Raw genomic sequence first — 27,807 nt, forward strand, 5'->3', positions numbered from 1 at the left:
ACCTTTTGTTACACCTTTTTGGAACACCTTTTACATGGCTTTCGGAATACCTAGAATCTTTTTCATCTAATCGATGCTTATCTACAGGGATGACTTCGACGTTATGACAAAGACATTTTTCACAAAACACGTCAAAATACATTTGAGTGAAATAACGCCGGTTTGGAACTTTAATTTTCCCAAGCATTATCATCTATGTGTAAGCTCCTTCAAAGAAACTAACCGACCAATCTTGTCTTAATTTTGTGGAGAAAAAGAATTAGAAGTGGAAATTAACGTACTGCTCCCTTCGTCCAAAAGGCTACTAATTTTGAATTAATACCGTTAAATTTAATCATATACGAGAGACAGAGTGCAATGATATGTCGGGGAATAGAAATGTTTTACTTTTTTAAAATGAAATGGCTTCACAACCAGAACGAAATCGGTAACTTCGCTGGTTACTTTGGAAAATGTAAAATGAAGCCTGAACTACCCTTATGTATATAATATCATTCACTGTATGCTAATTTTTCTGCTTTTTATTTTGCAACGTGATTTATAAATATACAATTTTGAAAACGATGCCATATAAAACAAGATACATGTATACGATTCACTCACCTTAAATGTAATCTTATTATTTATTTCATATATTTTTTTGCAATAAAGATTTACTTGTGTACCATATTATTTCCTCGAACAATAAAACAAGGGTAATTAGAAAAAAAATCACACATTTTTTATGAGCTGACTTATTTTGTTTTAGATATAAGCTTGTTCTTGTAATCAATTGGCAAAAAAAAAGTTGCAAACATGTGCGCTTTTGTTGTTTATTTTTTATTTGATAAAGAAATATATGAGTGAGTGTGTATATTTAAAAGATGTTTTTACTTTTAAATGACCGTAAAAATATGATGATGTGGTCATCTCTAGTTTTTTTTTAGATATGGGACCCCCCAAAAATACACTATTCATTATAATTGGATTTCAAACATCGGGCTCGGAAACATTAAGGGCCCCTACCCTGGGGGATTAAATTTTCAGGTCATCTACTATTGGTATACCACTACCACTGTGAAAACATGGTTTAGTGGTCATCTCTAGAATTTGAGATTCGGGCCCACACTTATAGAACACTATTCAATCAGTATAATTGGCCCCGGGGATTCAAACATCGGGCCCTGAAACATCGAGGGTTCCTACCCAGAGGGCTGAAATTTTCAGTCATCTACAAGTGGTAAACTACAGCCACTGTGAAAATATGGCGATGTAGTCATTTCTAGTTATATGCACTATATTCATTATAATTGGATTTTAAGCATCGAGCTCTGAAACATTGGAAACAAATTTTTCTAAAACAGAGGTTTAGCCTGGATAAAATTTGCACAAACAGACAGAAGGACAGATAAATTTGATAAAAAAATCTCAAAACAGTTTTCACTTACAAATTCTGATCACAGAATTATGCATATAAGTGTATATCTTGTAAAGCCAAGTACTTTTATCAATTAAATTACCTAAATTATAAGTTCTATGATTAATTACATTAAAAACATGTTTAATTTTTAACATTGTCTATAAAAAATAATAAAACGGCAAAACAAAACTTAATCTGTACATAGATGAATGCAGATATATGCATCTTAGAAGTGAAGGAACATTGATTTTAACTCTCACTGGGTTTCCATATTTAATTTTTATAAAATATGAACCAAAAACGTGAGGGAAAAACCCTACTATGGGGGAAAACCTACTATATAGTAGTTTTTCCCCGCGGGGGGAAAGACTACTATATAGTAGGTTTTCCGGGGGGAAAAGCTATTATGGGGGAAAAACTGCTATACAACACCGGCACCCCCCCCCCCCTCCCTTAATTGTCGAATGATCTATTAAATCAAAATATAATTTGGATGTCTACAAACTTTTATAAACTGGTAAAAAATGTTATTCTTAAAAAAAAATACATTACACCTTGCATAATTGACAAATGATCTATTGAGATATGATCAGAGGTCATATTTCTACCTTGGGATCAATAACTAGTATTCATTAACGTGTTAAAATTAATAACAATAATTTAAATGATTCAAATTATAAATGTTTATACTCCACATTCACCCCCCCCCCCCCAATCTAACCTGGTTGTTAAGATTCAGTCTTCTTAATACATTCTTACATGTGTACATTAGCAAATTTTAAATCATTTCTTGATTGCTTTTTCTCTCCTAATGCACATTAACATTTTGAAATTGCTTAATTCAATTTTTAAGATTTATAAACAAAATGTTATATGCATGTGTATTCGCCTATTTGGGGCAATTGTAAAGTCTCCTAAACAAAGCAGTGACATCATTAGGCTAGGAATTACCCACATGGATCAAACACTACTGTAACATATGAATAAGATAAAATACTTTATTGGGAGTTGATTTTAATCAACTCTCCTATGCACTTACTCGGGCAAAGCGAGTTAAAGACAACACCTGGGGGTCATTAATGTACTTTACACCATTTGATGCATCATAATGACATTAGAAGATATTTTGAATTTTCCTGTTTCGTGGGGTCAGAACAGCTATAGTCCCATAAGGTTATGACCTACATTGTATTTGATGCATTATAATACATTAAGAAAGAAATACTCCTTCTTTCCTATTATAACTCATATAAAAATGATAATTAAGTGTCTAGTACACTTTCTTACATGTAATACACAAATTTAATAAGAAATTGTTTATACAGGGTCAAGATGGGGTCAACTCAACAGTGCAAGTCTGACAAATGAAAAAAAAAATAACTTTTGCAACTAAAATGACAGAAACTTTACAAATGCGATAGGATAGGTAACGATGATAAGCTTATTTGAATATTAAAAGATGATGATACAGTATGCTGTCTAAGGGAGATCAAATTTAGAAAGTGAAAGTAGAACTTATGTATGCTGGCATCTCATTATATTGTGCTACTGCTACTACATGTATTATGCTTACCTATATTGGTCAGCATCATAATGATAATCCAATTAAAACACAATAATGAATTCCTTTAGCTGATCTTAACTAATCCTTTTCTGCATATGGAAAACACAGACATGTATGTATACACGCGATTTCCGAACCCATCTAATCGAAGAGCTGGGTAAAACTAGAACCCGCTAATGATACCTGCAGACCTGTGTTGTGTACGTTACTTCAGACAAAGATCAGTTATTTGTAACATGCATGTATTTTTATGACCTATTCTTCAAATCCACTTGCACCATTTTATTAGGTAAATAACAGCTTTAAGGTGGTGCAGGACACCTGCATATTGTGATTGTATACTTTGTATTGAGATAAACAATAAAGTATATTAAATATTAATAAAATATTTACCCCCCAAATAATGTTACCTAACATTGAAGCACAGTGGGTTAGAGCGTTTACATGTCTGTAAGAGCATTGGGGTCCAAGGTGTATTTTTGGTAATTTTACAATTGATATAAATGAATTTTCATGGGGGGGGGGGGGGGGGGTCTGGACCCCTCACTCCCACCCCTTCTCTAAATCTATGCACACGATGATGTACATATGTATGCACACAGAAGCAAATCTAAAACCGGCAACCGCCACGGGGAGGGGGCATAATTTAATTTTTGATTTTGTTTGTAATAATTATATAGACCGTTATACTTTCTATGACATGAAATGTTAAGATTATTGATAAACTGAAAATTCACTGCAAACAGTTCAACCCCAAATTGCACATAAAGTGCTGCTCATGTGTATTATCATATGGGAAGGGATCTCATCCTTCAGTTATGAATATTATGATTTTTAAATGTATTACCGAAGTTTGCATGTGGCCTTCATTTTTAATTAAACTGGTACAAAACAGTGTTATTTAGGGGCAAACACTTGGTGCGGGTATTACTGTCTAATGACAGCATCTAGTTATTATATGTTGTGGTTTCATTATTATATGCTGTTGGTTCATAATTATATGCTGTGGGTTCATAATTATATGCTGTGGGTTCATTATTATATGCTGTGGGTGCAGAAAAATGACGGCATCCTAACATCCAGACATGTTTTAAACTTATTAAAACCCGACACTTTTAATGAAGCATTTGGTCAATGGCTTATATGTCATAGTTAAGAGTGTTTCGGCGGTATTAATAGCACATGTCATTTTTGAATTGTAATAAGGCCCGCCTCGTCAGGAGTTCACCTTATGCATAAACCAATTAATCTCTTTAAACTTCATTTGGTTTTAATTTCGATCTAATGAATAGATCACCAATATTTTGGTGTTAACTGTATGCAACCATAGGAGGTGTTGTGAATAATTTTTTGCATATTTCGTCATGTTGTATGTTATCCCAGTATTTCATAAGTCGTTTCCTTAACCCTTTAATACATGGGTTACATTTGGTCACCAAACCGTTCGGTACAGCCTTTTAAGTGTTTTTTTTTCTTTTGTTTATTGAGAAGATCCATTCTATTTGTAGAAAGAGTTTCTTGCATAATAGGTGAGATTTGAAATCTTTGAAAATATTACGTAATACAGCTTGATCGCTAGTATTTCTTAGATGTCTGGTACATTCTCCTTTAATTAGGCCCTTGAAGACTAATGGGCTATGAGCTCTTTGTCTGTGCAGGTATTGGAAGCTGTTAGTAGGTTTGATATATGAGTGAATATCTAATCGCTTGCTATCTGAGAATCTTGTTCCTTTGTATATGGTCGTGTCTGGTGTGAGATAATTCATAAGTAAATCTCAGATATTTATGACAAGAGTTCCCTATGTCAAAAAATTCTGTAATTTCATCCGGGCTTCCATTAAATAGAATAAAGCCGTCTTCTCTATATCTGCCGTGATATATAAGTTTGTCGGCATGTTGAATTTAGATATTACATCATCAGTTATGTTTTTCATACGTATATCTGTAATTTCTGGTGACTGGCGTGCCCCCATCGCCGCGCCTATACATGTAATTTGTTTGTAATATTTTCCGTTAAATTCGAAAAAATTATTTTCAAGTATGCATCTGAGAAAAAAGATTAGATCAGAACTGCAAGGTCGAAATAATTCTAGACTGGAATTGTCTGCTAAAAATGCTTTCTCGACAGAAAAATTATAGACCCACAGCATATAATAATAGACCCACAGCATATAGTAATAGAACCACAGCATAAAATAATAGATCCACAGCATATAATAATAGACCCACAGCATATAATTATAGAACCACAGCATATAATAATAGAACCACAGCATATAATTATAGACCCACAGCATATAATAATAGACCCACAGCATATAATTATAGAACCACAACATATAATTATAGAACCACAGCATATAATAATAGACCCACAGCATATAATAAAATCACCTAACATAAGACAGCTATGGCGTTCCATACTTTACTGTAGCACTTTCGTCTCTCGCTTCTTTGCCGTGCAATATAACTCATTTTTTGTTATCGCAAAATCAACATTAATAAATTGATTAATACTCATTGTGTTGTGTGACTAAAAAAAATTATGAAGATATCTACTCATTTCAGAAAGTTATGAGCGATTTTTAAACACCACGGTGTACACGGTGGCCACTGATTTATGAAAATATGATCAAAGTTATACTGTATGCATTTACACGGTGTTTTGATATTCAGTGATTTTTTGGTTTTAAATTGACAAGTGATGTATGAAAATGTATAAAATGACGCAAATTAATTAATATCATGTGGACCTCAGAAATTATGTCGGCCAAAAATTCAATGACCCTGCCTCTGGGGGGTGGGGTAGAGAAAACGTCATTATTTCATACAATTTATGAAAATGGTGAGAACCTTTGTCCAAAATAGCATGGTATTGTTCTAATCTAACTAACATGAGTGATACATCTCAGCTGTTTTCCGCTTTCGTATCAATATTTCTCAATTTTGGACATAAATTGAGCATTTCTTACTGTAACACAAGGGCCTAAACAACCGATTTTATTTGATATTCACACCCCGTAGAATATTTTGTTGTTTACGACGATGAATACTACATCGTATTTGATCTGCTAAAAACACCTGCACCTGCACCTGCACCTGCAAGTGTGAAGATAAAGATAAAGAAACCGAAACTATGAAGACGATTTCATGGAAACGGAATTTAATTTTTGAAATCAATCTGGGTCTTTCCACTAATCAAGTGCGCATGTCTGCGCGCAATAAACCCAAGCCTTTTTGAATAAATACCTCCTCGTGTCCAACAACCATCAAATAATCCACGGGTAGAAGGTATTATACACTTCTTTTCAATATATATTCAAGAAAATTTCTTCCGTATAGTAATTGTACATTCAAATCATTTAATAATTTAGCTGTAGTAATTACTGAAATTTTTTGGTTTTATTTAAAAACATAGAATAAAGAAATTGTAAATAGTTTAAATTTTAAATAGTTTCATTGCCTTAATTTATTTTTCAGTATTGAACAAAATGGAAGCCTCTAAATTTATCCGAATTGGTTTGGTGCTGACCATTTGTGCTTTTATATTTCAACTTATTGGTTTAGCGTCTCCGTATTGGACATTTGCCGAATCCGAAGGATATAAAGGATACCTTGGCTTATGGAAATTCTGCATTTATAGCAAAGCGTTGGATACAAGTCAATGCACTGATTGGCCGCTGATACCAGGTACTTAACAAATTTCATAAATTTGATATGTTTATCACCATTTCTATCTTATAAGACCAGAAAAAAGAAACAATCTTTTGTTTTTGGCAGATTGGTTAGAAGCTGTAAGAGCCACGAGTATACTAGGATCACTCTTAGTGTTAGCTGCTATTGTAATGTTAATTCTGAGAATGTCTGTCATGCAAGATAGGAATCCAGTCTTGTTTGCGGCAATAGGAACTACTTTTGTTGGAGGTAAGAGTTATATTTATTGCACTTGTTGGTAAAAAATGTTCATTCATATTATAATATACATAATAGAGTTCTAACTATTTTTTATTTGTCTCAATTATTATTTTTTTATTTGCTTAAACAATTATGGTCGTTTTGAAATGTTTCTTGGGAAATGTTTACAAACATTATGATACAAACTTGAAATATAATAAGGGCAAATACTAATACTATTCATTGTCAAATAAGTATCATTTGTAATAAAGTTAAGTTTTTGAAATTGGTTAAGATGAGCGAGTTTAAACAATCGTTGATTTTTTTATGACATTTTGAATGATAATGATGAAAATAAAATAATGTATAAAACCCTTCTCGTATCCAATATTTTCAATTGATATTGTCATTTTCAGTTTGTCACCAGTTACAAAATATACTCCTTCAAAACAATTTTGATTGGTTCGGAAGAAAATAACACATATCACAATGTTACTTTTAATTTGTCAATGTCTGAATTGAACGACGTCATGTGGACAGAATGGCGGCATTATACGATCTATAAGCCAATGCAGGCATTAAACGACTGATGGTATACTAAGCCAATGCAGGCATAGGACGATTGATAATCAAGAGTCAATGCAGGCATTGGCCGACTGATGATCAAGAGTCAATGCAGGCATTGGAAGACTGATGATCAAGAGTCAATGCAGGCATTGGCCGATTGATGATCAAGAGTCAATGCAGGCATTGGAAGACTGATGATCTACTAAGCCAATGCAGGCATCGGACGATTGATGATCAAGAGTCAATGCAGGCATTGGACGACTAATGATCAAGAGTCATTGCAGGCATTGGAAGACTGATGATTTACTAAGCCAATGCAGGCATTGGTTGACTGATGATCAAAAGTCAATGCAGGCATTGGTTGACTAATGATCAAAAGACAATGCAGGCATTGGACGACTAATGATCTACTAAGCCAATGCAGGCATCGGACGATCGATGATCTAGAGTTAATGCTGGCATTTGACGACTGATTGTATAGAGTCAATGCAGGCATTGGCCGACTGATGGTCTAGTGTCAAGGCAGACATTGGACGACTGATGGTTTTAAGCCATCTTGACCATTTTTCTGGATTTAATGCAGGATTGTTTCACCTAATGGATGACATTTTGTTTGTTTAGTGATGTTTTTAATGAGATAATCTAAGCATTTCCGATAGCATTTACATTAATTATGGAATGAAAAAAAAATCCAAAACTCTAAATTAATGCTTGCTGATAGGTTTGAAAAAGAAAATATTTGCATTTCCCTGTAACATAAACAGGTGCTTAATGTAGCATTTGATGTGTTGATCTATTTCTAATATGTTGCCATTCTATATCAGTGCACAAACGCATAATAATTAGTTTTGCAAAGTGACTATTAGTTGATGCTTGAAGATATGGACCTTAAACAGTTATTAATTTTTTGCATTCGAGAGACAACAAAATTGCAATTATCAAATTTTATGCTTTCATTGAGCAACTAACGTACTGACAAACAAAAAAACCCAGCTAATTCCTGCATTGAAAAACTTATCATAATCAAACGACACCCAATACATGGCCCCGGGGCCATAAAACTTAGACGAGCTCACTTTTGATCTCAATCTCACTTTTCTACTATGTGTTCCTTTTGTAAAAGTGAGACTGAGATCAAAAGTGAGCTCATCTAACTTTTATGGCCCCAGGGCCTGGTTTGAACCACTGAAAATACATCCAATACCTACATTTAATCACTATAAATTCTTCCAATGCCTGCATTGAGTGTCTCTTCAGTCTTCCAATGCCTGCATTGAGTGACTCTTCAGTCTTCCAATGCCTGCATTGAGCGTCTCTTCAGTCTTCCAATGCCTGCATTGAGTGACTCTTCTGTCTTCCAATGCCTGCATTGAGCGTCTCTTCAGTTTTTCCAATGCCTGCATTGAGCGACTCATCAGTCTTCCAATGCCTGCATTGAGCGACTCTTCAGTCGTTCAATGCCTGCATTGAGCGACTCTTCAGTCGTTCAATGCAGGCATTGAGCGACTCTTCAGTAGTCAAATGCAGGCATTGAACGACTCTTCAGTCGTCCAATGCCTGCATTGAGCGACTCTTCAGTCGTCCAATGCCTGCATTGAGCGTCTCTTCAGTCGTAATGCAGGCATTGAACGACTCTTCAGTCGTCCAATGCCTGCATTTAGCGACTCTTCAGTCGTCCAATGCCTGCATTTAGCGACTCTTCAGTCGTCCAATGCAGGCATTGAACGACTCTTCAATCGTCCAATGCCTGCATTGAGCGACTCTTCAGTCGTCCAATGCCTGCATTGAGCGACTCTTCAGTCTTCCAATGCCTGCATTGAGTGACTCTTCTGTCTTCCAATGCCTGCATTGAGCGTCTCTTCAGTTTTTCCAATGCCTGCATTGAGCGACTCATCAGTCTTCCAATGCCTGCATTGAGCGACTCTTCAGTCGTTCAATGCAGGCATTGAGCGACTCTTCAGTAGTCAAATGCAGGCATTGAACGACTCTTCAGTCGTCCAATGCCTGCATTGAGCGACTCTTCAGTCGTCCAATGCCTGCATTGAGCGTCTCTTCAGTCGTAATGCAGGCATTGAACGACTCTTCAGTCGTCCAATGCCTGCATTTAGCGACTCTTCAGTCGTCCAATGCCTGCATTTAGCGACTCTTCAGTCGTCCAATGCAGGCATTGAACGACTCTTCAATCGTCCAATGCCTGCATTGAGCGACTCTTCAGTCGTCCAATGCCTGCATTGAGCGACTCTTCAGTCTTCCAATGCCTGCATTGAACGACTCCTCAACCGTCCAATGCCTGCATTGAGCAACTCTTTATTCATCATTGCAATCATCCAATGCAAGCAATTAGTACCACTCATTCTTCACCCAATGCAGGTATTCCTTCTGTCCAATGAAATCACACTGGATGCATATAATGCCAATGCCCATTTGCATTACAAAATGTATATTGCAGTTTCTGCATTGCTTCAATGCTGAGTTTTAACTCAAAAAAATATTCCAAATAAGGAACATGAGGTCTAAAACGTAAATATTTTAATTCCCGTTATCACAAAACTGAATGACAAAGCCAGGAATGGTTTTATCAGAATGTCGCAAGAAAAATTAACATATTTTGCTAATATTTCGAATGGATACTTGGCGTGTTTCTGTGAATTGCCTTAATTAACGCAGAAAAATCAGAAAAAAATGGTTGAGACAAATAAAAAAATAGTGTAGACTGCATTACATGTAGATAATATAATTGATAAGAATTTAAAGTCAAATTGTAACAGAATACAACTAGCTTTTAATAACATATCATTAAGGATACCATTACTGTATAGGGTACAAGGTACACAAGTAGCAGGTCCTATTATCATTAAGGATACCATTACTGTATAGGGTACAAGGTACACAAGTAGCAGGTCCTATTATCATTACGGATACCATTACTGTATAGGGTACAAGGTACACAAGTAGCAGGTCCTATTATCATTAAGGATACCATCACTGTATAGGGTACAAGGTACACAAGTAGCAGGTCCTATTATCATTAAGGATACCATCACTGTATAGGGTACAAGGTACACAAGTAGCAGGTCCTATTATCATTAAGGATACCATCACTGTATGGGGTACAAGGTACACAAGTAGCAGGTCCTATTATCATTAAGGATACCATCACTGTATGGGGTACAAGGTACACAAGTAGCAGGTCCTATTATCATTAAGGATACCATCACTGTATGGGGTACAAGGTACACAAGTAGCAGGTCCTATTATCATTAAGGATACCATTACTGTATGGGGTACAAGGTACACAAGTAGCAGGTCCTATTATCATTAAGGAAACCATTACTGTATGGGGTACAAGGTACACAAGTAGCAGGTCCTATTATCATTTAGGATACCATTACTGTATGGGGTACAAGGTACACAAGTAGCAGGTCCTATTATCATTTAGGATACCATTACTGTATGGGGTACAAGGTACACAAGTAGCAGGTCCTATTATCATTAAGGATACCATTACTGTATGGGGTACAAGGTACACAAGTAGCAGGTCCTATTATCATTAAGGATACCATTACTGTATGGGGTACAAGGTACACAAGTAGCAGGTCCTATTATCATTAAGGATACCATCACTGTATAGGGTACAAGGTACACAAGTAGCAGGTCCTATTATCATTAAGGATACCATCACTGTATGGGGTACAGGGTACACAAGTAGCAGGTCCTATTATCATTAAGGATACCATCACTGTATGGGGTACAGGGTACACAAGTAGCAGGTCCTATTATCATTAAGGATACCATCACTGTATGGGGTACAGGGTACACAAGTAGCAGGTCCTATTATCATTAAGGATACCATCACTGTATGGGGTACAGGGTACACAAGTAGCAGGTCCTATTATCATTAAGGATACCATCACTGTATGGGGTACAAGGTACACAAGTAGCAGGTCCTATTATCATTAAGGATACCATCACTGTATGGGGTACAAGGTACACAAGTAGCAGGTCCTATTATCATTAAGGATACCATCACTGTATGGGGTACAAGGTACACAAGTAGCAGGTCCTATTATCATTAAGGATACCATCACTGTATGGGGTACAAGGTACACAAGTAGCAGGTCCTATTATCATTAAGGATACCATCACTGTATGGGGTACAAGGTACACAAGTAGCAGGTCCTATTATCATTAAGGATACCATTACTGTATGGGGTACAAGGTACACAAGTAGCAGGTCCTATTATCATTAAGGATACCATCACTGTATGGGGTACAAGGTACACAAGTAGCAGGTCCTATTATCATAAAGGATACCATCACTGTATGGGGTACAAGGTACACAAGTAGCAGGTCCTATTATCATTAAGGATACCATCACTGTATGGGGTACAAGGTACACAAGTAGCAGGTCCTATTATCATTAAGGATACCATCACTGTATGGGGTACAAGGTACACAAGTAGCAGGTCCTATTATCATTAAGGATACCATCACTGTATGGGGTACAAGGTACACAAGTAGCAGGTCCTATTATCATTAAGGATACCATCACTGTATGGGGTACAAGGTACACAAGTAGCAGGTCCTATGATCATTAAGGATACCATCACTGTATGGGGTACAGGGTACACAAGTAGCAGGTCCTATTATCATTAAGGATACCATCACTGTATGGGGTACAGGGTACACAAGTAGCAGGTCCTATTATCATTAAGGATACCATTACTGTATGGGGTACAAGGTACACAAGTAGCAGGTCCTATTATCATTAAGGATACCATTACTGTATGGGGTACAAGGTACACAAGTAGCAGGTCCTATTATCATTAAGGATACCATTACTGTATGGGGTACAAGGTACACAAGTAGCAGGTCCTATTATCATTAAGGATACCATTACTGTATGGGGTACAAGGTACACAAGTAGCAGGTCCTATTATCATTAAGGATACCATTACTGTATGGGGTACAAGGTACACAAGTAGCAGGTCCTATTATCATTAAGGATACCATCACTGTATGGGGTACAAGGTACACAAGTAGCAGGTCCTATTATCATTAAGGATACCATCACTGTATGGGGTACAAGGTACACAAGTAGCAGGTCCTATTATCATTAAGGATACCATCACTGTATGGGGTACAAGGTACACAAGTAGCAGGTCCTATTATCATTAAGGATACCATCACTGTATGGGGTACAAGGTACACAAGTAGCAGGTCCTATTATCATTAAGGATACCATCACTGTATGGGGTACAAGGTACACAAGTAGCAGGTCCTATTATCATTAAGGATACCATCACTGTATGGGGTACAAGGTACACAAGTAGCAGGTCCTATTATCATTAAGGATACCATCACTGTATAGGGTACAAGGTACACAAGTAGCAGGTCCTATTATCATTAAGGATACCATCACTGTATAGGGTACAAGGTACACAAGTAGCAGGTCCTATTATCATTAAGGATACCATCACTGTATAGGGTACAGGGTACACAAGTAGCAGGTCCTATTATCATTAAGGATACCATCACTGTATAGGGTACAGGGTACACAAGTAGCAGGTCCTATTATCATTAAGGATACCATTACTGTATAGGGTACAAGGTACACAAGTAGCAGGTCCTATTATCCAAAAAAGTAACAATTAAAAAAAAAGAATGCCGCGCGATGTTTCAAATCAATACCACACCAACCCCTAAGGAAAACGGGGGCAATCGTGCATGAATATAGTCAGAACTGCTTGTTTGAAAATCAATACTCAGGTAGTTTTACAAAATATTCATCATATTTGTAAAGGTTTGTTTGCATTTTTTGCAGCAATTTCCATATTGATTTCAATTGCTGTTTACGCCTCAAAAGGGGATGAGTTGTCTAAGGAGGATGCGGTAATCGAGGGAGCCTCAGCCGATTACCATTTTGCCTTTGCCTTTTGTATATTAGCAATGTTAGCAGCGCTTGGTGCGGGAGCAATCATGATGATCGAAGTAGTAAAAGCTTAAACAGCTGTTAAAACTTTTTTAGTTTAAGTATCATAATTGCCGACAGATTCCTTATTCAGAAATTTATGTTATTAAAAAACTGCAAATATTTAGAATATGAAAGAGAATGGAAAGCAATATTACATAGAACTTATGAATTATAAACCCAAAATCTACTATAGTTATTACTAGAAGTAAAATATACATAGCTGATTTATGTTTGATGTACATGATGTGATTGCCTGTCTGTCTGTATTTTTTCTTTCGCTTTTTACTTTCTCTATCATATATAACTCTTTTGCATAATATTATGCTATATATTAATTTTTCTTGTACCATGTATGTAAAACTGTAAAAGAGTTTCAATAAAATGTTTCAAAAAAAAAAAAAAAAAGCTTAAAACTGTGTAATCAACGTGATTAAAAAGTCATGTATCTTATATATTTTGTGGTTATGTCTTCTTTTTCGTATTATACACTTAATTATGTTGTTATCAGTATTACTGTGATGAATTCTACAATGTACTGATCAAGTGAACTACCCCCTTACTGTGAAGATCTGATAATATAATTTTATATTTACATCCGCTCAGAATACTCTCCTCTGGATCTATTTCCTAAGAACCTGATTTCGTTTCATTCTTCTATTGAAACTAACAGGGCTTAACTCTACACATTTTAGTTCTAACCAGTTTATCGATCGATGGAAGGTAAAAACAACCTTGCAAAATTACGGACTTCACAAACTGATGTGTTTGATCACTTCAATCATTTGTCTGCAAAGAAAAATGTAACTATTTAAGCATTTATATAAATGTTTTCTTTTTAAATTTATGCAGGGTACAAAATACCTTCATGAATCACCAAAGACAGCATTTTATTGTTTAAATATTTAAGAGGCTGTTAAACATTTTTTTAAAATTGATCTAATGTAATATAAAACAAACGCTCTATTTTGTAATAAATTAATTTTTCATTTTTACCAAAGAACTGCAAAGATTGATAAAAAATTTTCTCAGTGAGGAAATTTATGGCGGGTAATTGTGTTCAAAAATCCAGACATGTAAACTTGTAAATCCGAATATGTACTCGTGTTGGTGTGTTTAAGTATGAATATGTGTAATTCTGTTCGTGTAACCTATAAAACCCGGGGATAAACACTTTAGAGTTGACCCCGCAGGCCTTCGATCTAATTTTCCCTACAGATGCCAGCTGCATGCAGCTGTAAAATATGGTGTTCCGATGGGGCCACTTCTACCTTCGCACTTTCGCCTTTAGGTCGAAGATGCGAGAGTGCGAAGTTGCAAAGGCGAAAGTGCTAGAGTGCGACGGCAAAGGAGCGAAAGTGCGAAGATGCGACGGCGAAGCGCGAAGATGCGATGGCGAAAATACGAAGGTGCGAAGGCGAAGGAGCGATACTACTATCGCTCCTTCGCCTTCGCAACTTCGGACTTTCGCCTTCGCCTGTTTTGATAGTCTCGGTCGATTACGTAGAATTTATGGTGTTCCGATGGGGCCACTTCGACCTTCGCAATTTCGCCTTTAGGTCAAAGTGCAAAGTTGCGACGGCGAAGGAGCGAAAGTGCGAAGATGCGACGGCGAAGCGCGAAGATGCGACGGCGAAAGTGCGAAGGCGAAGAAACGATACTACTATCGCTCCTTCGCCATCACAACTTCGCACTCTCGCCTTTGCATCTTCGCGCTTTCGCCTTCACCTTTTTAAAATTGTGGAGCTCTCTATCGTTTAAGGTGGCTCTATACACCCACAGTTTATTCCAATTTTCAATAGAAGACCACAAAACATATACTTATCAAATATTAAAATGATGATAGGGATACTTTAGGTATTTTTAAAGAATTTTCAAATGTTTGTCATATGATGGATATTTCCTTAGGACACCTAAAAATAAATATAATACTTCTTAACATTCAAAAATTGTATTATTGCAATTTATTTTAGTATTTCTCCAAATCATAATTTTTCATATTGTTTTACTCTGTTGACAAATCATCTGAAAAAGCTGCTTGATGTTATAAGAATTATATTTTAATAACTGTGACATAAAAAATTTGAATAAAAATCACTGCAAATAAATACAAAATATATTTTTAATTTTATTTGGTATGAAAGTTCCTCAGGTAAGAGTTATCGTTCCTAAGTCCCAAGGCCCAAACATCTTGGTGACTTTTCATTTCTGAGTTAAAGAAAATTTCCTAAATATCACCACAGAATGATAAAAACATGCATATTTCATTATAGGCCCATACAAGTGAATTTATTCGCTTTAATGCAAAACTAAGTCAAATATATAAAGGGAAAAATTAACTAATCTATTAGGATTTATGTATCCCAACCTGATAGAAATGCAAAGCAACCCTCCCATCCCCTTATGATGGTTAGGAAGATCTGTCTATATTAATGTAGATTAAAGTATACACATGTATTATAATAAACAGACAGCTGGTAGGTGACAGGAGTCTGGAAGTGCAAATGTATACATTATGGCGGACATTACATTTTATATGGAATATATAATGATTAGGCATACACATTAATATATATATAAACATTCATAGTAAGCACAATTGCCTAGCGCATGCGTACCAATAATATCCTGGATAAATCGGAAAACCTTGGCGAGTTGGTTGCCTGCATCAAATGCTATGTAATCTACCAATACTGTCTGAATGCTACCAAAAAAGGTGGAGGCGAAAGTGCGAAGTTGCGAAGGCGAGAGTGCGAAGTTGCGAAGATTTAGCGTGAATGTAATGCGCATGCGCAAGATTGTAAAATGCAAAACATTCAGATGATTTCCGGATTTTTTAAAGGAATTTTTGTTAATTATTAATTAGCGAGGCTTGATTGAGAAAAAATAAAAACAACAAGAGGTCCATGGGCCACATCGCTCACCTGAACAGCAGTTCCTTGTGACATTCTATTTCGTAGCATATGCTTTTTTCTATATTAAACATTGAACCCCTTTATGGGGCCCCAGTATTGGTCCGAGGTTATAGTTGGCTTTAACAACATAAATAGTAACATAGGAATGAAAATGTGCAGCACTGCGGCGGGACCGCACGTACACAGCCTGAAAAAATGAACGTAGAAGAGTTCCACATCAAGAGGAATAACTCTCAGACTGTACAGAACAACATCAAGAAAGATAACTCTTGGATCCACTACATTAGAGTTTACACAATTTGAGGATCCTTGCAAAGTAATCTCACAAACTGTAGCATTATAGTTCTAGAGAAAAACTTTTAAAGACATTTTCAATATATCTTTCTATGTTAAACTTTGAACCCTCTTGGGGCCCCAGTATTAGTCCAGTGCCAAAGCTTTATTTATTTGGAATCTACATTATTTAAGGATGCTTGCATAGTAATCCCACAGGCTGAAGCACTATAGTTTCCTAGAAAAAGATTTTTAAACATTTTCCTCTATATTTCTATGCTAAACTTTGAACACCTCTTGGGGCCCAGTATTACATCGAGGGTCACGGCTTTTATAATTCGAATCTATACTATTTGAGAATACGTACGTAGGTATCTGACTAATTGAAGCATTGTAGTTCTTGAGTAGCTGCAGGACTGTAGCTCCTGGTCTGAAAAAATTCGGATAGACGACCTGGGAGCTACAGTGCCTCCCATAGTAAAAAAACTGCAATTTACTGCGCACAAAAAAATGCGCTAGATTTGGACACATTAATCTCATTTACGATCATATTCTGTACAAATATTTGATCCCAAAAAATTCCTCGGACATTTTACTACAGATATCGTCACTTCACTTGCCTCTGATATTCTCTTAAACACCATCAGCAGCCCTGTAAATTAAAGTGGTGCAAGTTTGTTTACATTTAAAAATGGCGACTCTCGATCTCGACGTAAATTAACATACTTCATTTTCCGAGGTCGGTTATCATTTTTAAGAGAAAGTCTAAGGCAAGTAAAGTGGCGATATCAGTAGTAAATTGGCTGAATAAATTAATGGTACTAATTCTTTTTACAGAATTTGTGTGAAAATAAGGTTAATTAGTCCAAAACTAGCGCAATTTTTTGTGCGCCGTAAATTGCAGATTTGTCCTATGGTAGGCACTGTAGCTCCCAGGTCGTCCATCCGAATTTTTTCAGACCGGGAGCTACAGTCCTGCAGCTAGTTCTTGAGAAGAAGATTTTAAAACATTTTCCATATATACTTCTACATTTAACTTTTAATCCAGCTTGGGTCCCCAGTATTAGTCCAGGGGTTTGATATGACAGTTATATATAAATTTTCAAAGGTGTACAAACATCAACTAAATCTTTTTGTAGTTGATGTTTGTACACCATTGAAAATTTATATATAACTGTCATATGATCTGTTGACCTTACATGTTGTGTATACATTATTTTTGCTGTATTATATACTTGTATTGGGAGAGGGCGATCTAAGTTTTTGAACTTGTGTCCAATCCCTGTTGTAATTTTTGTACAATAAAAATATGTTCAAATTAGTCCAGGGGTCACTATTTTAAAACTATCAAACCTCCATTATCCAAGGTTGTATGCATGCTAGTAATCTCACAAATTGTCAAACATTGTAATTTTTGAGAAAAAGATTTTTTTTTTTACATGTTACCTTTATATTTCTATAATAAACTTTGACCCCCTCTTGGGGCCCCAGTATCGGTTCGGGGGTCATGATTTTACCAATTAAGAATCTACATAAGCCAGGGATGCATGCATAGTAATTCCACAAACTATAACATTGTAGTTCTTGAGAAGAACATTTTTAAACGTTTCCTTTATATTTTTTAAAATGTTTAAATTTTGAACCCCTTTTGGTGCCCCATTATTTGTCTGGGAGTCACGATTTTTACAAATTAGAATCTACATTATTTAAGGATGTACATGTATGCATAGTAATATCCCAAACTGTTACATAATAGTTCTTGAGAAGATTTTAAAACATTTTCCTGTATATGTTAAAATTTGAACCCCTCCTGGGGCCCCACTTTTTGTCCGGGGGTCACGATTTATACAATTTAGAATCTTCACTATATATACAACCTTTTGTGTAAATATTGGCATTTTTGGTGCAGTAGTTCTTGAGAAGAAAATTTTTAAACATTTTTCCTATGTAGTTCTATGTTAAACTTTGAACCCCGCCTTGGGCTCCAGTTTTGGTCCGAGGGTCACGATTTCTACAATTTAGAGTTTTCACTATACATATCAAAGGCCGGAACGCCCACAAAGGCCTCGAGCTGACATTTTCTTTAAGGTAGGTATCATTAATTTAAATTTCTGTACCAATAGTCGTATATCAAATAATATCAGAATTATAATATTTTGTGTAACTAAATTCGTACATGTTAAAGTATTTATTGCCAAGCAGACAACATACAAATACACATAAAACATGGGTTCATCAACAAGAGTTCACAATAGCCCTCGCCGTGCACCTGGGCACATCCGTCCTCGACCAGGGAGCCTGTGGAGATCCGTGCAGGTGTCATTACAGTATTAAATTTTACTATATATTCTTACCAAAGTTGCACAACTTAACATACAGATTAAAAATTCAAAACGAACTTCTGGAAAAAACCCTCTTGACATATTTTTAAACAACACTTCATTTACAATTTTCTAGCAAAATACACACGTGCTGACGTAGATTTATAACTTCGACTTCTCTCATTTCTATTCCAATTTTTTACGTACTACCAAAAAAGTGTTGGGGGGGGGGGGGGGGGGCAACTCCATGATAATTCAATTTTTACTATGTACATTTAAGAAAATTATTTGGTGCGCCCCCCCCCCCCCCCCCCCCGATGCTACGTGCCTGCTTTGAACAAAATTTACGGGCTCATCATTTGTATATGAGGGTAACACATAAACAGTGTTTCCCTAATTATAATAAAACATACTTGTTTTTAAATTTAATTCCCGTGTGAAACAAGATTATCTATGGTATGGTTATTTACAAATAAATCCACACCAGGTTCGTTGATCTGCCGTATCTATGATGCTCAACCAAATTGGCTGCAATCTTGCAACAAAATCACAAGATAAATTCATCGCTTATATTTATCTTGGAGACCGTGCCCGATAACAAATAAATTTATTCATACATTAATTTTTATTTTTATCAGGCACGGTATCCAAATAAAATGTAAGCGATGAACGAAAATAATATTTAGTGAATTTTTACACCTTATCGTATTCATCCGTCATTTCTTATTTAAACAACCTTATATACTTATGCAATGAGTTGTCAATAATCAGGGAGACACAGTTGGGTTTTTTGGTGCACAATTTAGTTGAATAAATGGAACAAAAGTCATGTAAACATTTTTCCTATGTATTTGTATGTTAAACTTTGAACCCCGCCTGGGGCCCCAATTTTGGTCCGGGGGTCACGATTTTTACAATTTAGAATCTTTACTATATATACAAGCTTTTGTATAAAAATTGGCATTTCTGGTGCAGTGGTTCTTGAGAAGAAGATTATTAAAGACACGCACCCTATACTCACTGTTTCGCAATTATCTCCGTTTTGAAAAGGGCTGTGCCCTTTATTTTAACAATTTATAATCCCCTTCCCATAAGGATGCTTTGTACCAAATTTGATTAAATTTGGCCCAGTGGTTTTTGAGAAGAAGTCGAAAATGTGAAAAGTTTACAGACGGACGGACAGACGGAAGGACGACGGACAACGGGTGATCAGAAAAGCTCACTTGAACCTTCGGTTCAGGTGAGCTTAAAAGGTAATGTCTTTCCTTTTCATTTGAGAAAAAGGTCTTATTGTCATTCACCTGTCTATGACGACAAGAATAATGATAACAATCAGCGATCTAGAAAGTATATATATCATGCACTTATATTATTCAACAGTTGATGGCTGAACAGATTTGTTTACATTTCAATTGTTGAATGTCATACAATTCAACTATACAGAATTATATAAAGTGTCAGATGTTTGATTGAATAAAATTCCGATGATGATATCAATGTTTAACAAAATTCATGACGTCAATATTATGGATGATGACGTATTTTATGCTAATGATGACTTCAACTGTAAAAAGGCGCTTCTATACACTTCTTTCAGTGCTGTTTGAAACCTTGAATCAAAAATACCATACACAAAACAGTTAACGACGTTGTTGACAAATATGAGTCTCATTGCTAGACGATAAAGACTCAGTTCAGTCGTGGTCATATTCGCCTTAAAGTTTTCTTTCAAACACAAGAACACGCCGAGAATGAGGTAGGGGAGGAATACTACAATGAAGATGGCAGTGATGATGAATGGGATGATTGTTGAGCGGTGACTGTTTCTCGGGGGGTTTTTTCCGGTTGAAACCAACTGAATTCCTGCCATCTCTTGACGCACTGGGGACGATTTGTTGTCTTTCTCCGAACTTGTGAATCTTCTTTCTTCGGCAATATTCTTGATATTTACAGAACCAGATGATGATTTGTAATTTTCTCCACTGTTTAGCATTATTAAGGTGTGATTGTCAGAAACATCGGAGAATGAGGATGTTAGATTTTTACTTCCGCTATGCACATCGGTTCTAATATAGGATATCGAGCTCTGGACAGGCTGATCACGTCGATGGAGTAACGATCTGCGGCGGTAAAGAGAGATCCCGATACAGGTGTAGCTAATAATCAAGAGGAACAAACAAACAACGAAAATAAGGTACAAAAAAGAGAGGTGAACTAAGGGTGGATTCCAGTCCTCGTCCGCGTCATCATCAAAGAAACACGTATGAACGAAAGAATCATCGGCGACTTTCACTCGACGCAACCCATGGACATACAGAACAGGGGCAGATATGAGAAAAGATAAGACCATACCCCCCGCTATATACCGTCTGCACATGGTATTCGTCCACTGGGGCTTCAACGGGTAACAAACCCTTTTGAATCGTTCCCGCGACAAGAGAGCGAGTGTGAATATAGAGCTGAGACTGAGAGTGGCGCTCGTAAGTCTGAAGAGCTTACAGCCGGTCTCGCTGTAGAAGTCATAGGGGTACACCAGATCCAGGATCTCAAGTGGAATATCACAGACACAGACGACCAGATCAATCAAGGCCAAGGCCAGGACGAACGTGACGTAGGTCGACTTCCGGTTATAACGGAAGAGGAAAATTCCAAACACATGACCATTAGCTATTGTTCCGATAGCCATGAGAATGCAAAGGAATATGATGGCCGGAGTGGTGCCAGCATCCACGGGGTCATAAGATTCCTTTTTATTTAAAGACGCGCTAGTATTCATCATCTGCAATGAAACACAATACAAAAACATCAAACATCGCTTCAGAGTTGATATTATGTCATTTAGATTTATTGTTCTATAAATCACAAAATCGATACATAAACATTTTTCAAAATAAAACAATAATTTACCCAAAAAAAACCCAGTCGCTTAATAAGATTTATGAAAAAAAAATTGAATCTTTGATTCTAATTACATGTAAAGGTATATGTGGCGTATTTTTTTATGCTAAAAAATATTTGATTGATTTATTTATTTAAATATGTTATATGAAGATATATCTTCACAATAAATTACGCAGTTTACATCAATCAGGTTAAAAAGATAACGAAATTAATAAATAATTTTCATAATTATTTTGGAGTCGACGATAAATGCAGCATTTGAATAAACCCCGCCTGAAATCGGTCACATGATACCACGCTCAGTCTATCACAACAGCAATGGCGACGACGAGAAAGACAGGTATACCGTTAAGTTTGTCAGATTTGGCAAAGCAAGAAAAGAGAGACAGACTGACAAGGATAGGAACAAAGGAAAGATTGTCAACGGAGACCCTGTAGATTGATGGAATAGGAATTCAAGCCGAATTAAACTTAAGTTTATATCATAAAGTTGTAGGGGCTCTGCTAGTCAGGTTCGTACGTGCACCATGTGTTCCGTGTCTCTACTTTATAAGTTATAAACCACAGGTGGATTTTCGTTTAGAGAAATTTTTGAATAAAGAATAAATAAACACTCTCATTTCATGCATCCCTCAGGGAGAGGAGGTACTCAAACTCGTGTCAAAGATTTTACTCCAAATACGCCACATACTGTAAGTCGTTTTAATTCCACTGTGTTAAAAAATACACGATTTCTAATTTAGTACCAATCGCGTTGATTTTAATTTCACGCTGCAAGAAAATCAATTGATCAGAACAAAAGCATTAAAACGTTTTTCGAAACTAATGGTAGTATTCACGATGGGTTTAATTTTGCGGGAAAATGATGAGCTGCGAACTTAGTGAAATTAAAACCATCGTGATTAATTGCCAATCTACAGTATACCTTTAAAAAAATGTAGTAAAACAAATTTTATTGCGTGCGAGAATTTTTCGCGCTCAACTTTTTTCAAACGCCTGATTTAAGTCCCCGCGGATTCGGTTACTTTCTCTCTATCGATTTTCTTTATAAAAAAATAACTCCTACCTATCAGTTAAATACAGTTGAAAGCGATGTAAAAAGAAGAATTCCAAAATTTCCTTTTGACATATTCCTTTTTTTCAATTTTTGCTTATAATTCGTAATAGGAAAGATGTCGAGAGGCCATTTCTTGATACTAACCCAAAGCAGATGTAGTTTTATAGAACTGGGGATATGGGAGGAGCAACACCTTCGTCTCTTTCGATTGATACATTTGTAGTTCTGAAGTGTTATTTGAGTTATCACATTTAATTGACGCGATTAATTTGAGGCGATGAGTTTATGATATTTTTATTGGTATGTTTGTTTCAAAGCGAAATAAAAGCAAAATTAATTGTGGTTGACGTCCTTCACTGAACACGTCAATATAAAACCTACTCCTTACACGAGGCGGGCGAGGGACGATAACGCACGTCACCGGGTTAATGGACTGCGGGAAATGCAGCCATTTGGATATCTTCCGCAACAAAATCGATCTGGAAAATCATTTTGAGTGACCATCCAATCGTATGTAGAAGACATATACAGATAAGTTAGATTTGTATAACTACAACCGCAATCGTTTTGTTTTAGGCCACACCAATATAATTGCTTGTCCGTCGAACTCTTCAAATAATATTATAATGAATTGCCCGTGCCCAGAAAATCATGTGCTGTTTTCTGTTCTATTTCCGCTTTCTTATTCGTTTTTTAAATAGTTTTAATTTTATAAATCAGAAACAAGAAGAAAAAAATAACCGTCCGCACAAATCTTTTTATGTAATGCTATAAAAAATTTGGCTACAAAAAAATAATAATTTTATTATTTAATTGCTCGTCCGCTCGTATTTTTTTGTCATTGGATATCGATCCGACGAACAAGAATTTATATTGTTGCGGTCTTCTTACATTCCAGGGAACCATGGTCACTTTCTGCTATCCTACTATGTAAAATTCATCGACACAAAAAAAACGTCTAAATAGGAAAAGCACATACTACTTACATGTGGTCACAGGTAATGCCACATCTATTAGTATCTTATCCAACGAATATTAAATTAATCCTCCTTGCGCCAGAAATATATGACCATCCGACACTTACGTTTAATGAAAATTTGAAGCCACACAGCAGATTAAAATTACACTTCAGTTGATGGGTACTTTAAAAATGCCTTTAACATGATTTCTTGGATTTCTTAAATACCCTTGTTATAATTAATACCGGCGGCACGGTTCTATAACGCCAGACACGGTATAACGTCACTGCTATTTAACGCGTCGTTTCGTACAGGAAAATAAAGACATTTCAACACCAAACCTGGGAAAATTGTTCGGTATCAATTATTGGTGCATGAACAAAGTTTAATGTGAGAATGAAGAAAAATAAACAGGTTTTGTTCAGCGGCTCAATGAAACCAAAACAAAACAGGCCGACTGTAGGCTAGACCGGTATACATGTAGATCAGATAAAATACATTCACATAGAAAACCATAAACCGTGTATTAATTATTTGATATATGCTCTTTGGATGAAATATCAAGAATATGTTAGTAGTATGCCTATCTATCAAACCATATTAAGGATAAACAAACATTTATACCCATTTCGTTAAAATAACATTCATGATTACTTATAATGTTGTAAGTTCTCTGTGTTCCTATCCTCACAATGACATATCGATTTACATGTATTTCCTATTTCTGGGTTTGTTTTATCTAGTGCCAATATATTTCTATAAAAAGAGCGTTAGAAAGTACGACGGTCTGAGACGGGTGAAAAGCGTAACAAATTGACGTCCAATCCAGGAAATCGTACGGGTCGAGGGATCCCGGGAGGTTTCAGATCTCTTAATGATTAGTGATCGAGAATTCTTTATCGTGCTAGTACCTACTTTACTTCAAAGGGCGAGAGCTAATGGAGGACCAGTAGCCTTACGTTGAAAGTAAACGTAGTAAACGATTTCTTACACGGTTTGACATCAAACGTCGTTTGTCTTGGGCCTGTTTTGACCCATGTAGTGGTGCAAATCACATGCTCGACCACCACCACCCCCACACACATTTGACTACGCTTAATGTCCATTATTATTATTGCAAAATATTCTATATCGACTTCTTGATGAAATATACAGAAATGTGTACGATATTAATATTAATCCGTTTTATCATATTTCTTATTTCTGAATTTATGTATGTACTAGGGTCTCCTGTAAAACACCTACCTCTGTATTAACTCTACTATTCCGAATAATTTCCCCGTGTCATTCAATAATTGGTCAGTGTCAGTGGTGGCATCCTTGCCGATTATTTGAAAATTTAATATTTTTCTAATGTAATATGCTTATTTTTTTTTAAGTTACAAAACTTATATATTCAAGTATTTGATTATTATGCATGGTTATTTCTAGCTGTTTCATTTGAATCACCAGAGACAACCTTGCCAATTTAAAAAGCAAAAAATATAAAATCAGTTTCACATCGGGTCTTAGGACATGTAGTGTTTCCTTTAATCAATCTACCTGAATTGAAGTTCAAGGAATGCTTGTTTGTTGAGATAATTAAAAAAAGATGAAGTCCTTGGAAACCTGGGATAGATTACAGAACGTAAGGAGGCAGACAGTGGCGGGATCATTAGGATAAATCAGACACGATAATGACTAGCCAGAAGCAGGATTGTTAGAAAAGAAACTACATTGATTACGTCATTTACTGAGGCACGATAATTATAACTATGTACGGTAGCTTAATAAAACACTTGAAAGGGTTTTGTTTTGTATTATTTGTATTTATTATTAAGCAAACTTTGATTGATCAATTCAACAAAAATGGGTCTCAGATTGTAACGCATCTAGTAAAGATTGGTCTATAACTTGTTTACCATTCACATTTTTGTACCTAGAAATTACATAAACTCTGGTGCTTATATGAATAACATTACCACATTACTTAGATTTAGTACAAGCAATCATAAACTGCCAGTTGAGACAGGCAGATGGAACAATATACCTAGAAATCAACGATTTTGTAATTTATGTGAAATAAAAAAAACATTGGCGATGAATATCACTATATTATGATACGTCCAGATTTAAAAGAATATAGAAAAGCCTATTTACCATCAATATATTTAATGATTTCAAATTTTTAAAAATTATTTTCATGTAAAAAAAAATTAGCTGTTATTAATAACTTATTTAAATTTACAATATAATAGATAAGCGAGTCAACTCTCCACGTTGATGTGTACAATATACACTCTTGCTTTTTCGTAATATTGTCAGCATTGTATATTTTCTCAATGTTGTTTTATACAATAGGAGAATAAATAAAATGAAATGAAGAAATCTGCAATATATTAATTAAGAGAGAGCTGGACATTTTAAGATCATATCTCCTTTAGAAGACTATTTCTGTATATAAAGATAAAGGAAAAAGTTTAAATGTTTGATGCTAAAATATTTGATTTTTTTCCTTGGTATATAATAGTTTATAGCTTACAAATCATATCTGAAAATTTTAAAGCAGAACAGAATGAATGAATGTTTATTTCTCTCAAACCATATCAATGGTACATGAGGTACAAAATACTAAAATATTCACAAATGTACAAATGCACGATGGCTTTTTTTACTACTCAACCTCATTATGATAAAAATAAATCCTTTCGTGAACAACATTAAGTACAGATTTAAATTTTCTAACAACAATGGAAATTAATTATTTATTTTATAGGCATTGTATATATAGATTTTACAATTGAAAATTAAATACATTTATTATTACTGCTTTTTATATCACGTTTGATAAAAACTGTAATATTATCAAGGGTTTTTTAAAAGTGTCAAGAAGGCCTTTAAATTCTTTGTTACAAATACTTTTCTTGAGCAATTAAAGGTAATTGTTACTTTTCTTTTCATTTGAAAAAAGTCTTAGTGCCATCCACCTGTGTATGATAAGCATTCCCAGGAGCAATGTTTAAATCGGGCCGTTCTATTCATGCTCACTGTGGGAAAGTATATCAATATTTTAGTTTTATGTCTTTTTTATGTCTTTTAAAAGGTCGCAATAATACCGGGGGGAAATCAAATGATTTGATACATGCATTTGTTATCTATGAGATATTCAGATAAATACGATTTATAATACATGTATATAACTTTTGTATAAAGACGACAAATAATTTACCTGTGTTTGAGCCAGTTCGATACAGCCACCAGACCGTTGATTACTTTGACCATGTTTTGAAACGGCCTATTCTAGTACCTATATAAATGAATACCGCTTGTCTTGAGGGCAACCAATGAAAATCTGATTTTGCGCTTGGTCCTGCCCAATGGTTAGTCAAAACACAGGTACAACCCATTGTTCAATACGTAATAGTTGCTATTTTGTGTCACGAGTATTTACTTTATTATTCAAACTGTCGCTTGGGAGATTAAATTAATCAAGAATTCAACAATTATTATAAATAAAACAGGATTTTTTTATTAAGCCCTATTTACACGATGTGATTTTACAAATCTGACTCGCCAAATCTTACAAATCAGACCGTGTAAATAGGAAAATCATAAGACAGATATCAAGTCAGATGGAATAGAGACATGCTCCATTCTGTCTGGCAAGTCAGATTATTTTAACCAATTATTTAACAGGTCAGAGAGGTTGATCTATATCACATCTTAACACGTGGTTTTTTCCCGAACTTTTGCCACAGATTAACTTAGATTTATTTCAAGATTAAGCTGATAATTAATGGGTTTTAAGATGTGGGGGAAAATCTTCGGGGACATTTTCATTCCATGTGCTAGAATTCAAAATGACAGGGAAGAAAAAAGAGGAATTAAAACTTACGACTGAACAAACTGAGAGATTGATAGAATTGTATCACAATGAAGTAGATTTGTGGAATTTTTCATATGCAAATTACTACAACAAAGACTGCCACAGAAAAGCTATTGAAAAC

The 27,807-nt window shown here is 35.4% G+C and overlaps 1 protein-coding gene and 1 pseudogene across 1 annotated transcript; one reads left to right on the forward strand and one right to left on the reverse strand.

The window, feature by feature from the left end:
• Positions 1-6,165: 6,165 nt before the first annotated feature.
• LOC128186087 (uncharacterized) lies at positions 6,166-13,820 on the forward strand. Its single transcript, XM_052855849.1, has 4 exons — positions 6,166-6,254; positions 6,444-6,653; positions 6,744-6,887; positions 13,249-13,820. The coding sequence occupies exons 2-4, from the start codon at positions 6,455-6,457 to the stop codon at positions 13,428-13,430; spliced, it is 525 nt and encodes a 174-aa protein (XP_052711809.1). The 5' UTR covers positions 6,166-6,254; positions 6,444-6,454; the 3' UTR covers positions 13,431-13,820.
• A 6,656-nt stretch (positions 13,821-20,476) lies between these two features.
• Positions 20,477-27,069, reverse strand: LOC128171255 (neuromedin-B receptor-like; annotated as a pseudogene).
• Between the last annotated feature and the right edge of the window lie 738 nt (positions 27,070-27,807).

This window comes from Crassostrea angulata, chromosome 1 (genome assembly GCF_025612915.1).
Source record: "Crassostrea angulata isolate pt1a10 chromosome 1, ASM2561291v2, whole genome shotgun sequence".
Lineage (NCBI taxonomy): Eukaryota > Metazoa > Mollusca > Bivalvia > Ostreida > Ostreidae > Magallana > Magallana angulata.

What these genes read in the sequence shown, in the direction of transcription:
- LOC128186087 (XM_052855849.1), top strand. Translation starts at nt 6,455, where the DNA reads ATGGAAGCCTCTAAATTTATCCGAATTGGTTTGGTGCTGACCATTTGT. An exon ending in TGATTGGCCGCTGATACCAG is followed by an intron (nt 6,654 to 6,743) that starts GTACTTAACAAA and finishes TGTTTTTGGCAG; the next exon opens with ATTGGTTAGAAGCTGTAAGA. An exon ending in AGGAACTACTTTTGTTGGAG is followed by an intron (nt 6,888 to 13,248) that starts GTAAGAGTTATA and finishes CATTTTTTGCAG; the next exon opens with CAATTTCCATATTGATTTCA.